This window comes from Heterodontus francisci, chromosome 5 (genome assembly GCF_036365525.1).
Source record: "Heterodontus francisci isolate sHetFra1 chromosome 5, sHetFra1.hap1, whole genome shotgun sequence".
Taxonomy (NCBI): Eukaryota; Metazoa; Chordata; class Chondrichthyes; order Heterodontiformes; family Heterodontidae; genus Heterodontus; species Heterodontus francisci.
Window position 1 is genome coordinate 29,787,209 of NC_090375.1, and position 14,375 is coordinate 29,801,583.

Sequence of the window (14,375 nt, forward strand, 5' to 3'; positions counted from 1 at the left end):
AGGCCAGATCCAAATCATTTAACTGATTTTTATTTCACAGAATGGTTATGGTTACAGCACAGAAGGTATCCTATGGCCTGTCTAGCCTGTACCAGCTTTAAGAGCAATTTAGCTAGTACCACGACGCCACCCCTTTCCCTGTAGTTTAGGCGCTTATTCAATTCTCCTTTTGAAGGCCACAATTTAATCTGCCTCCACGCAACCCCCCACCCACCACCACCCTTTTTTTTTCAGGCAGTGCATTCCAGATTGTAACCACTCACATTAAAAAAAAAATCCTACTACAAAGAACACTTTTTTAAAATCAGTGGTTCTCAACCCTATCAATGGGAACAATTTCTCCCCATCTATTGTCTAGACCTCTTGTGATTCTGAACACCCCAAGCAACTTTTTCAACCTACTTTTCTATAAGAACCACCCCAACTTCTCCAATCTATCCTCTTAACTGAAGTCCCTCATCCCTGGAACCATTCTCAAATCTTTTCTACGCCTTCTCTAAAGACTTGACATGCTTCAAGTTGTGGCACCCAGAACTGGATCCACTTTTCCTGTTGTGGCCAAACCAGTGCTTTATAAAGTTCACCATAATTTCCTTGCTTTTGTACTCTGCCTCGATTTATAAAGCCCAGGATCCTGAAGGTGTTCTTAGCTACTTTCTCAACCAGCCATGTCACCTTCAATGATTTGTGCACATATACCCCCCTGCCCCCAAGTGTCTATGTTCCTACACCATTTTAGAATTTTACCTCATTCTTCCTAACAATGTATCACTTCACACATCTCTGCATTAAATTTCAAGTGCCACATGTCCACCCATTCCACCAGCCTATGTCCTCTTTAAGTCTAACACTATCCTTCTCACAGTTCATTAATTTCCAAGTTTTATCATCTGCAAATTTTAAAATTGAGCCCTGTACACCCAAGTTTTGGTCACTACAGATCAAGAAAAGCAGTAGTCCTGATACCAACCCCTGGGGACCCCCTCACACCCCACTACATACCTTGCTCCAATGCGAAAAACAACCATTCACCACTACTCCATTTCTTGTCACTCAGCCAATTTCGTATCTATGCTGCTGCCACTGTCCATTTTATTCCATGGGCGTCAACTTTGCTTGCAAGTCCATGTATACCACATCAACCCTCTGTTACTTCATCAACAAAAAATGTAAACATGATTTGCCTTTAACAAATCTCTACGAGCTTTCCTTAATCACCCTTGTCCAAGTGACTTAATTGTGTCTTGAATTATTGTTTCTAAAAGCTTTCCCACCACCACAGGTAAGCACAAAAATGAGTGAAGGCTGATGGAGATGGGGTACAATCAGCTACGATCTAACTGAATGGCGGAACAGGCTCAAGGGGCTGAAATGCTATACTTCCCTGCATCAATGCTCAACTTGAACAATAACTTCTAAGTAACTTCCTGTATTAACCTCTTTTGTCTGGCAAAAGCTTGAGTGCACTGAGTGCTTGCTTGAAATGTGTTCTATCAATTACTAAAGCAGGTTAACACATTGCTCATTGTTTTTAGAATCTTTTGAGAAATTGTCAATGCCTAGCTCATTAGCATTTTAACCACCTTCACCCCAGCACCCTTTTTTAAAAAAAACCTAATATTTAAAAAGTCAATCTTTGTGGAAAATTGTCAAATTCTGAAATAAGACAGCTGGATTTAGAGGCTGACAGTAATTATTAATGGTAATAGCTGTGACTGGGGTACACTCTAGTGGATATATATTAGGGCTGTTGTCCCTCATCTTGAGTGACTTGGATTAAAAGGTATAATCCTTGAGATTTTCCTGTGATCTGGTTCTTGTCACCACACATTAGAAAGGATGAGGGTCCAGACTAGATTTACTGGGATGGGGGATTTTAGTTACAAGGTTAAGTTAGAAAACCTGGGTTTGTTCTCCCTCAAGCAAAGGAGATTGAACAGAGATTTGATGAGTTATACAAGATAACAGGCTTAAGTTAGACAAGGAAAAACTGTTCCCATTAACTGATGGTTCAAGGGCTAGGGGAGACACAGATTGAAAGCTATGGTCAAGAGCTTCGGGGGGGGTGAATTTTTTAATATAAACACAGTGGGTGGTAATGACTTAAAACACTGACCACGAGGGTGGAGGAAGAGGAGACAATCAATAATTTCAGAAGGAAATAAACTTGCAGGGGGATAGAGTGGTGAGTGGGACTGACCGGATCGCTCTGTGGAGAACTGGCATGGACCTGATGGGCTGAATGGCCTCCAGTGCCGTAAATGACTGAGTTAGGACTTTGAACAAAATAGACTGCAGACTGACCCAAATACATTAGAAAAATGGGCCTGGGTGTGGTAGATGTCTTTTGATGTGGATAAATGCAGTGAGATACATTGGGATCACAGTAATTCCAGGTAGGAGTATACTGTGCAGGATTGCCCAGAGACACACCAAGGGGTCATAGTTCACAAAACATTGAAGGTTTATCCATTACCAGGTCAAAGGGAAGGTGAATAGGGGTTTATAACTAGGACAGTTAAATATAATACAATATTTATCCTACACCAGACTGTGGTAGGGCTGTATCTACAATACAGTGCCCATTTTTGGCTGCCTTGCATAACAGGGAAATATTGAAGTCCTGGAAAAGGTCTTCAGGCTCTTGACTATCAGTACTGTTACAGGGAACTTTCCCCACGCTTCCCCCCCACCCCCCTCCCTCCCTGCTGCAGCAATGTAGACTTCAAGGTAATTAAAATAACAGGAATGAATTTTATTCAGATGGATTGATTTTTAATCTGGATAAGGAGGAAAGGGTACAAAATAAACATTAGATGCCAGGAAGTATTTTTTCCACAGAATCCTTAACCTTTGGAACAGATTGCAATACTTACCAAAGCAGTTTACAAAGCCAAGGATATAGAGGCAGAGTACAAAAGAAAGTTATGCTAATCGTATAACTAGGAGTAGCTCTTGTGGCCACTCTAGCTTGCTCCATCATTTAATGTCATGGCTGATCTGATCTTGGCCTTAACTCCACTTTCCTGCATGTCTTCCTATAACCCTCAACTCCCCTTTGGTTCAAGAATTTGTCTATCTCAGCTTTGAATAAATTCAATGACTCAGCCACCACAACTCTCTAGGGTAGAAAATGTCAAAGATTCACAACCCTCAAAAGAAATTCCTTATTTCCTTATTCTGAAACTGTGCCCCCAGTTCTAGATTCCCCTACCAGGGGAAACAAGCTCTTGGCATTTACCCTGTCAAGCACAGTCAGATCCTGTTTCAATAAGATCACTTCATTCTTCTAAACTCCAATGAGTATAGCCCACCTGCTCAACTATTCCTCCATAAGACAATCCCTTCATCCTAAGAATCAATCTAGTGAACCTTCTGTGAACTACCTCCAATGCAAATATATCCCTCAAATAAACAAAAACTGTAAACAGTACTGTCGTCTCATCAACGTCCTTTACAGCTGTAGCAAGATTTCCCTATTTTTATACTCTATCCCCCTTGCAATTAAGGCCAACATTCCATTTGACTTCCCAATTACTTGCTGTACTTGCATGCCAACTATGATTCATGTAAGAGGACACCCAGATCCCTCTGTCCTACAGCAATCTGTAGTCTCTTTCCATTTAAATCATTTTACTTTTCTATTCTTCCTACCAAAGTGGATAACCTCACATTTTCCCACATACTCCATCTGCTAAATGTTTGCCCACTCAACCCATCTATATCCATTTGCAGGCTCCTTGTGTCCTCTTTACAACTTGCTTTCCTAGCTACCTTTGTATTGTCAGTAAACTTGGTTATAATACACTTGGTCCCTTCATTATTGTAGATCGTAAATAGTTGAGGCCGCAGTACCCCACTTGTTAATCAGCTTAAATCACCCATTTGTCCCAACTCTTTCCTGTTAGCCAACGCTCTATCCATATTAATTCATAAGTATATATCCAATTTGCTTCCACCATACTTTCAGGCAGTCCATTCCAGATCATAGCTTGCTGTGTAATTTTTTTTCATCTCCCTCTGGTTCTTCTGCCAATTCTCCATGCTATTGTATTACTCCCAACAGCATGAGCTCTTATCTTGTGCAGCAAGCTTTTGTGGCACCTTCTCAAAGGTCTTTTGGAAATCCAACTACATTACATCTACTGGTGCCCTTTCATCCACCCCCTCGTTAAATCCTCAAACTCGTCAAACACTTTTTTCTTTACAACCAAGCAGAGTCAACATGGTTTTATCATTTTCTAAATGTCCTGCTACTACTTCATAATCTATAATCCTTTACTAATCATTGGTTAGGCCTCAGCTGCAGTATGGTGTCCAAAGTTTCAGAATGTCAAGGCTTGAGAGAAAATTTAGAATGATACCAAAGATGGAGGGACTTTGATTATGTGGAGAGGTTAGAGAAGCTGAGGTTGTTCTCCCTGAAGCAGGGGAGGCTAAGGGGGATTTAATAAGTGTTTATTTACTCTTGATCATTACCATTCATAATTTTGAAGAGAAACTTTTCACTAGTGGATGGGTCAGTAACTAGATAACTGAAACACAAGAGAATTGGCAAAAGAACCAGGAGGGGGAATAAATGTTTTTACACTGAGTTACAATCTGGAATGGACTGCCTGAAACCGTGGTGGAAGCAAATTGGATACATACTTAAAAAGGAAATACTTGCAAGGCTATGGGGAAACAGCATAGTGGGACTAATTGGATAGCTCTTCCAAAGAGCCAGTACAGGCACAACGGGCCAAATGACCACCTGCTATGTGTTTTTTTACTTTTTCTCTGCATTTCCTGAGAATTGCAAGTCGGGAGTTGGTGGTGGTATGCAGTACAATGGTACCACATCTGAATGGGACAAGGTGAATTAACTAGTTGGTCCTCTCTTGTTTAATGTCAAACATTTCATATCACAGACTGAACAGAAATTCCATCAATATTCTAGTTTGACCATATGTCATCATACAGAATCCAATCCACATTTATCAAAATAAAGAAAACTGATATGATATGTCAGCTCAAAATCTGTAAACGTTTGACATTTTTACTATTAGTTGCCTGCTACCATCATGTGTTTTAACTTATTTTAGTGACTGTTGTCCCCTGGGTCTCTGACAGTTAATATCAAACTTGTAACTGAAAATAACATGGATGCAGTCTAGTGAGCTGCAAAACATCAGAGCAAAATTGCATTTAACTGGAACAGACCACCAACAAAAGCGTGCCTGATTAGATCTGAAGTGCTGCAACACACTACAGATGGCCAACACAGTGCCTTATTTATACACTATTCCCGAAACGAAGATTATTTCTCAGTAATTCTAAGTCCATCAGATAGTAAGTCACCATTCTCTGTAGTAAGTCACCATTTTGAAGGAGACACCCACTGATATTATGTAGTTTTTTTTTTAAGTAGGTAAAAGAAACAGACTGCATAACTGAAAAGTGATAAACAGCAAGATTTTAAAAAAACAGCAGATGGCCAGAATTAGAATATTGAGTCAGTCATATGGCAATATGCTGAGTTTGGCTCCCTCTCAATTCTGAAAACACTACCATCAGATCAATCTAGATGCAGCAGTGAACAAGTTAAAGGCCTCCCAATTAGTAGAAAAGAATTATTTTTGGTGGGTCATTGATTTGAGTCATACACAAAATTGCAAAGATTTTCTTTCCCCTCTTAGTTAATCGATATTATTCACACTTGTATACAACGGAGGCCAGAATTTTGTTGTTCAAATCGTGACTAAGGAATTTTTAAAATTGTGAACGCATGAAACATTTTCTTTCAATCCAGCAAATTGAGAGTTTAATTTTCAGGACAGCCAGATGTACATTTTTCCAGAAAGAACCCTTTTCTAATTTAATTTCAGGATGTGGGAGTCCTGGCATAGCTGCATTTAGTACCCATCCCTAGTTGCCCTGAAATGGTGGTAGAGATGGGCAATGCTGTTACCATTCTTATAGTGATGGTGCTCCCACAATGGCAAGTGGTAAGAAATTCCAAGATTTTGACCCAAAAGTTAATAGAACAGTTCTATATATATCCCGGGTAAGATGATTAGCCATCACAACTCCAATGGAGACTTTCCATAATGCAAGGGAAAGAAAAGAAAAGACCCTTGCATCCAGATCAGGAAGATGGAAAAAAAAACTGCAAAGGCTGCAACCACATGGCACCCTCAGTTTCTACAGGATAACATTAGCAAAGGTTTGCCTACAAGTCACTCACCCCGCTTACATGGACAGTATGGTAGAAGAATTGTAAAATAAGAAATTTAGTGAGGGGGAAAAAAAAACAGTATCCCTATAAGCATTGCCAAACTTTGTCATGGTCATTACCTTATTCATGGCAGAAATTGGTAGCCAACCATGTTGTCTCTGTACCAGATCCAGCACTGGGATTACAGCTGCTGATTTATGCCCTTCTGGATAGTTACTGAGAATAACATCAAGCCGCTGCAAAAAATGATTAAAGGAAAATTTGCAGGAGGTGTTTTGTTAACTATGACAAATTATAAAAGTTTTCCAGTACAATCTGGAGGGAGTTAGAACATAGACACACTGTTCCACAGAATAAGGCATGAGTTTGATGTTACAAATGTCACACTCTTGACTTCCTAAATTGTAGCTGCAAGACTGGATGGAGATCGGAAGCACTAGCATTTCTCGACTAAAAGGTGTTTCAAAACTCTTCACAGCCAATATAAAAAAGGAGGGAAAGTTAATATTTTTACATGAGTATGAAAGCACCAATTGTACAGCACAGAATGACACCTTGATTATTAATGCCACTCAAAGTTGAACAAAAAAAAAAAAAAAAAAAAAAAACTTACCCACTCAGTATGCATCAGTCAGAGATACAGCACTGAAACAGGCCCTTTGGCCCACCAAGTCGGTGCTGACCACCAACCACCCATTTATACTAATCCTACATTAATCCCATATTCCCTACCACCTACCTACACTAGCAGTAATTTACAATGGCCAATTTACCTATAAACCTGCAAGTCTTTGGCTGTGGGAGGAAACCAGAGCACCCAGTGGAAACCCACGCGGTCACAGGGAGAACTCGCAAACTCCGCACAGGCAGTACCCAGAATCGAACCCGGGTCCCTGGAGCTGTGAGGCTGCGGTGCTAACCACTGCGCCACTGTGCTTTATTGCATTCCAAGCACATCTTAAGTGCTTCACAACCAATTACTTCTAAACAGCAGTCAATATTATTAGGTTGCCCCAGTACAAGACCCTGCTACATTCCAAGCAGAAAATGGCCTCTAAAAATGATCACTCCACACATCCTCTGCTTCAATCACACTGGCTCTCCCAGGCAACAGGTCAATTTGACCAACCCGTACTGACTCGCGTTACTAGTAATGCTCATAGAGCGCTGACAAACCTAACCAAGACAGGGTAGACGTCAGCAATAAAGAATCCAGAATGAAGAGAATGCTGCCAGGCCAGCAGCAGGTGAACATACTTCACAAAACAGCTACAGTTTTATCCACCAAAATGACTTATACAAGAGCCACACACCCACTTCCAACCCCTAGTGATGTAAATTCTAATCTTACACATTCATAGTCAAATAATTGGACATAATTAAGTAGGAGAGAAAGTAGCAATTCTGGCTCAGTTTATTGCAGCTGAAAACTCTAGCTCAGATGTGATACTGTGAGAAGACTCGGGTAGTAGCAGGGTGCAGACTAATGGTTGTGAGCACATACATGCAAAATTCCCAGCCTCAGCATGCTGTATGGAGAATCTCCAAGCAGAGTGCAAGCATGGAAAACCATTCTTACTGCATTATAGTCAACTACACATTTTATCTGTAATAGGAGTATGAATAGCAAATGTTTAAGAGGTAAACATTGAGTTACTGAAACTTCTTTTTAAAAAAAAGGCAAGTGAATGCTTGAAGATATTTAACTTTATTAAAGCTACACAGGAGAACAATGAACTTGAAGGCTTACCTAAAATGTTAACCTGACCTTTTCTCTTTACAGCCGATTGTAACCAGAACCGGCAGTGCATCCAAGATTTGTTTTCATTTCAGGTCAATTAAACTTCCACTGTAAAATCTTACGTGCAATTCTTATTTCCCCTTAAAAAAAAAAATTTAGAAAGAAACTCTCCTCTAATATTGTTATACAGAGTCTCGACAGCCACTGTCTCTTGCATTTCCCTCCTTCTCTGCTCTCCACCCAACAGATGTGAAACATCATCTGAGGAAAAGCGGCTAGCCTAAGACCAGATGTCTGCAAATAAACTGTCAAGATTATACAAAGCTATTTAAGACTATTCAACACTGCAAATATTATTTCTTTGAATTCTCCAAAGATTACTTCTTGGCGAAAGCTCCAAAAGAAAATTTACAAGTTACAAATGCCATGGTTTTCTTACCTTATAATTTTCTGGTGTGAAATCAAATGGTGTATCTTGATTGTTATCAGGAGTATCCCTATGCTTAATAGAAAAATAAGATTTAAATATACACTGATAATAATGGAAAGCAGCTCACTTCATTATATAGCAGCTATTCACACCTTTATAGTGCAAATAAGATTTTAAAGCATCCTAAGAGAAGCAAAAATAACCAGACATCAAACACTGGTGAAAAGGAGGGTTGGGGCAGTGAAGGCAAATACAAAGTAGTAGATTTTGGAGAAGGCTTTCGATGTAGTAAAGAGAAGTAGCAAGGTGGAGGGGTTTAGGCAGAGTATTCTAGAATATAGCCCGAGATAGCTAAAGACTTTGGTCTCCTTTACATCTTCCCTCCCTCTGCTCCTGGTCTTGCTGCATGTCTACACGGACTGCTTCAGTATCTGAGGAGTCACGAATGGTGCTGAACATTGTGCAATCATCCGCGAACATCCCCACTTCTGACTTTATGATTGAAGGAAGGTCATTGATGAAGCAGCTGAAGATGGTTGGGCCTGGGACACTACCCTGAGGAACTCCTGCAGTGATGTCCTGGAGCTCAGATGATTGACCTCCAACAACCACAACCATCTTCCTTTGCGCTAGGTATGACTCCAGCCAGCAGAGAGTTTTCCCCCCGATTCCCATTGACCTCAGTTTTGCTAGGGCTCCTTGATGCCATACACGGTCAAATGCTGCCTTGATGTCAAGGGCAGTCACTCTCACCTCACGAGTTCAGCCCTTTTGTCCATGTTTGAACCAAGGCTGTAATGAGGTCAGGAGTTGAGTGGCCCTGGCGGAACGCAAACTGAGTGTCACTGAGCAGGTTATTGCTAAGCAAGTGCTGCTTGATGGCACTGTTGATGACACCTTCCATCACTACGGATTTTTCTATGGAAGAACCTTTTATCCACATTGGACGACTATGAGGACCTCAAGCAACATTAGATTGTAAATTTGCAAGGACTCTAATTTTTTCTATTTTAAATGTTGTTTATATCATAAGTGTTTAAGAATTTAGTTCTTCTAATTAAAGAGTTAATTTGTTGATTTAAAGACACCTGCTTTGGTTAGCCTCATTCGGGGTTTAATAGATGGTGCAATTTGGCTGGGTCTTTCTGTAATTTGGAAAGTTTTAAACGATATGTTGGGCGATCTGTGGAGCTACAGGATTGAATTAACTGTATTTCTCCCACCTCAATCATATATTTTGAGGTTATGGGGCTTATATAGGGAAAAAGGTGTGGAAGCTCTGGACCAGTTTGTTTTTCAAAAAATATACCTTCATTAAATTTGTAAAATTACATTACATAACTGTTCAAATTTGACATTACCAAGCACAATACAGTTCAATTTCTTTCAATACAGTATGTGGCACTGAGGTGCCTCACTACAGTTACAAATTATATCTACAATTTACATTTTGTCAAACATTCTCTCTTGTATACAGCCCAAGGGTTTATTTTTAAACAAAGGTTCCAGCTGATCGGTGTACTTGTCCATAGATCACTGAAGGCAGCAGCACAGGTAGATAAGGTGGTTAGGAAGGCATACGGGATACTTGCCTTTATTAGCAGAGGCACAGAATACAAGAGCAGGGAGTTTATGATGGAGCAGTATAAAACGCTAGTTAGGCCAAAGCTGGAGCACTGTGTACAGTTCTGGTCGCCACACTATAAGAAGGATGTGATTTGCACTGGAGAGGATGCAGAGGAGATTCACCAAGATGTTGCCTGGCCTGGAGCATTTCAGCTATGAGGAGAGACTGGATAGGCTAGGGTTGTTTTCTTTAGAGCAGAGAAGGGGGGACCTGATTGAGGTATACAAAATTATGAGGGGCATTGATAGGATAGATAGGAAGAAACTTTTTCTCTTAGCAGAGGGGTCGATAACCAGGGGGCATAGATTTAAGGTAAGGGGAAGGAGGTTTAGAGGGGATTTGAGGGGGAAAAAAAAATTCACCCAGAGTGTGGTTGGAATCTGGAACACACTGCCTGAAGGGGTGGTAGAGGCAGGAACCCTCAACATTGTAGTATTTAGATGAGCACTTGAAACTCCAAAGCATACAAGGCTACAGGCCAAGTGCTGGAAAATGGAATTAATGGCCGGCACAGACACAATGGGCCGAAGGGCCCGTTTCTGTGCTGTATAACTCTACAATGTTGGGAGGGCCTTAGACTGTGGCTTTTCCCCATTGAGCCTTTGTGGAGTCTGCCCCAAGCTTTAGTGCGTCCCTCAGCATGTAGTCTTGCACCTTGGAATGTGCCAGCCTTCAACACAAGGTCGTGAACAGCTTTTTGCACTGGAAGACCAGCAAGTTTTGGGCAGACCCCAAACAGCGTCGTTCACTTCGCTGATGGTTCTCCAGCAGCAGTTGATGTTAGTCTCGCTTTGCGTCCCTGGGAACAGCCTGTAGAGCACAGAATTCCGTTACAGAGCCGCTTAGGATGGACCTCGACAAAAAACACTTCATCTCTTTCCAGAACTTCTTTGCAAAAGCAGATTCCAGAAGGAGATGGGCGACAGTCTCAAGGTGGCTGTGATGGGGAAACTGAAAAAAGTGTGTGGAGGTGCTGAGACTCCTGGTGTGCATGAAAGATCTTGTGGGGAGGGTCATTCTTACCACCAGCCAAGGTATGTCTTGGTGCTTGTTTGAAAGTTCTGGTGATGAAGCATTCTGCCAAACGAATGACAGTTTGCTCAGGGAAACATCCGATCGAGGCCCTGGTGCATCCCAAGACGTTCCGTGTGGACCACTACCTAATGGACTTGTGGTTAAAAAAGGTGTTTTTGTGCACAAATGTTTTTACAAAGGACAGGTGGTATAGCATGGTCCAACAGAATGGAGTGTTCCATGGCACCATGGCCAGACACATCTTTCACAAGTCCGGAAACAGAAACCTCAGTATGTAGTGAAACTGAGTTTGTGTACCGAGGGTCTACACAGCCTGATGCAGCCATAAACAAAAGGTGGCCATAAGGATGAGGGCAATGTTGGGTATGTTTCCCCCCTCCGCCCCAGTCTTTATCCTGATCAGTGGAGTAGTGATTTTTAGATCATGAGGTTGCACACTTTAGTTAATTTGATGGTGATTACAATTCTAACCCAGATGTTATTTCTTTCCAAAATGAATGCTGTTCTCAGAAATATCCCGAGAGTCACAGTTATGCAAGTTCACAGATCATTCTCTTTTAGATAGAATTCTTACAGGCACTTTGCAAGGATTTGGAAATCATTTTTCTATGCCTTTGAAATAACATTTTTCTTTACATGAAATCATATGCAAAGTGGCTACTCAATACATAACAGCTGAAATATTTGTCATCGTTCATAGATTGCCAATACTTCGACAATGTACGACAGCATATTGAAAAACCCTTTCATCTGATGTCTAACAGTTAAATGCTCTTCCAAGTGACCTCAGTTTAAATACAATAATCATGCTCTGTCTGGTAAATTGAATCATAGGGCAGACATTACAGAACTAGTAATAGTGTATTTAATAACGTATTTAGCAAACATAATTTCCCAAAACAATGCTGAAAGGCCAAATCCATGATTTCAATGACAGATGAATTCTCCTCTTAAATTCACTTAATTAGTGGTCTCTCTGTATAGAGAGGCTAGCAGTGAACATGGTTTTTATTTACTGCTGTCTGCTTTTGCAATGCCAGAGAAACAAAGTTAGGAAGGGGTTATGTTTTCATCGCTAACCTTTGAAACCCATTGAAATGCTGGGTTTCTGAATAATTGATTGGCACAATTGTGCCATTTATAGTAACACAGGGTTAGCTGAGGAGTTACTCTGCTTCAATTTACTATTTTAAATGCAATGCTATTTGCAGACTACAAAATTCCAGTAATGTGCTTCTAAACCAGCCCCAGAACACCCAACAATACATCAATTTATCAAATATTTCCATTTTAATGCCAATTACACTCGACATTGGCAATAGTACTGTTCATTTGTACCTATTAGGATGTGGGATGAGCATACCCTAAACTGCTTTTACTCAAGAACTTACAGCCAAAGACAGATTAAAAGTCTTTACTATCACCTTGGGGACCTGGATTCAAACAGAGGCAAAAAGCAGAGTCCTAAACATTGCACCATCCAGTTAATCGACTAAAAGAATATCCCAATGAAATGAAATTTAGAGGATTACATTTTTAAATACACATTCTTGTATTGTGCACTAATTGCTTACCACAAACGAGGCTGCACCACTTCCTCCTGCACATTGAGCTGTCCTTTGTATGCAACGGATCTGTCTCACCTAGAATGCAAGAATAGAAAGGTTAAAATTCTCGGACCACTATCAGGAACTGAAATACTGTTCTATTATGGTCAATGTCAAAATGTAATGTCATTTTGGATCATTTTTAAAGTGGCTGATCCAGAACCACTACTAAAAACTAATGGCCTGAGCTCAGATAATAAAAACAAGAAATGCTGGAACCACTCAGCATCTGTGGAAAGAGAAGCAGAGTTAACGTTTCGGGTCAGTCACCTTCGGAACTGACAAATATTAGAAATGTCACAGGTAATAAGCAAGTGGGGTGGGGCAAGGGAGGTGGTGTAGATTGGACAAGGCCACATAGCTGACCAAAAGGTCATGGAGCAAAGGCAAACAATTAATGGTGTGTTGAAAGACAAAGCATTAGTACAGATAAGGTGTTAACGGACTGAATATTGAACAGCAGCAAGTGCAAATATGAAAAAAAAAGTGGGTAAGCAAACTAAGATGAAATGAAATAAATGCAAAAAAAAAAATTGTAAAAAATGTAAGAGAAAAAAATAACTAAAAATGAAAGTAAAATGGGGGGCTGTCCTGCTCTGAAATTATTGAACTCAATGTTCAGTCCGGCAGGCTGCAGTGTGCCTAATCCGGCAGATGAGATGCAGTTCCTCGAGCTTGCGTTGATGTTCACTGGAACACTGCAGCAATCCCAGGACAAATATGTGAGCATGAGAGCAGGGGGGAGTGTTGAAATGGCAAGCAACCAGAAGCTCAGGGTCCTGCTTGCGGACTGAGCGGAACTGTTCCGCAAAGTGGTCACCCAGTCTGCGCTTGGTCTCCCCAATGTAGAGGAGACCACATTGTGAGTAGCGAAAACAGTATACTACATTGAAAGAAGTACAAGTAAATCGCTGCTTCACCTGAAAGGAGTGTTTGGGGCATGGGATAGTGAGGAGAGAGGAGGTAAATGGGCAGGTATTACACCTCCTACGATTGCAGGGTAAGGCGCCATGGGACGGGGACGAGGTGGTGGGGGTAATGGATGAGTGGACTAGGGTGTCGCGGAGAGAACGATCCCTTCGGAATGCTGACAGGGGAAGATGCGTTTGGTAGTGGCATCACGCTGGAGGTGGCGGAGGATGATCCTTTGGATATGGAGGCTGATGGGGCGTAAAGTGAGGACAAGGGGAACCCTGTCACGGTTCTGGGAGGGAGGGGAAGGGTTGAGGGCAGCGGTGCGGGAAATGGGCCGGACACAGCTGAGGGCCCTGTCAACAGTGGGGGGGAATCCTCGGTTGAGGAAAAAGGATGTCATATCAGAAGCACCATCAGAGCAGATGCGTCGGAGACGGAGAAACTGGGAGAAATGAATGGAGTCCTTACAGGAGGTAGGGTGTGAAGAAGCTTTTCCTTAACCGAGGATTCCCCCCCACTGTTGTTGACAGGGCCCTCAACCGTGTCCATTTCCGCCACCTCCAGCGCACTGCCACTACCAAACGCATCTTCCCCTCCCTTCCCCTGTCAGCATTCCGAAGGGATCGTTCCCTCCGCGACACCCTGGTCCACTCCTCCATTACCCCCACCACCTCGTCCCCGTCCCATGGCACCTTCCACTGCAATCGCAGGAGGTGCAATACCTGCCCATTTACCTCCTCTCTCCTCACTATCCCAGGCCCCAAACACTCCTTTCAGGTGAAGCAGCTATTTACTTATACTTC

General features: G+C 41.6%; 2 protein-coding genes across 5 annotated transcripts in view; one reads left to right on the plus strand and one right to left on the minus strand.

Annotated features, from left to right (window-relative positions):
- Window positions 1–14,375, plus strand: part of acss2l (acyl-CoA synthetase short chain family member 2 like) — a 204,128-nt gene that overhangs the window by 37,871 nt on the left and 151,882 nt on the right. The gene's annotated exons all lie outside the window — the stretch shown is intronic.
- Window positions 1–14,375, minus strand: part of ndufv2 (NADH:ubiquinone oxidoreductase core subunit V2) — a 47,283-nt gene that overhangs the window by 19,772 nt on the left and 13,136 nt on the right. For 2 of the 3 annotated variants that reach the window (XR_010975013.1, XM_068031260.1), the window contains exons 2-4: window positions 12,625–12,693; window positions 8,398–8,460; window positions 6,337–6,453 (exon numbers count right to left, since the gene is read on the minus strand). Coding sequence is in view for 2 of the 3 variants with exons in the window: in XM_068031260.1 (XP_067887361.1) it covers window positions 6,337–6,453; window positions 8,398–8,460; window positions 12,625–12,693 (249 nt within the window). In the remaining variant the exon portion in view is untranslated. The remainder of the gene's footprint in view (window positions 1–6,336; window positions 6,454–8,397; window positions 8,461–12,624; window positions 12,694–14,375) is intronic. The other variant, XM_068031261.1, reaches the window with a different exon arrangement.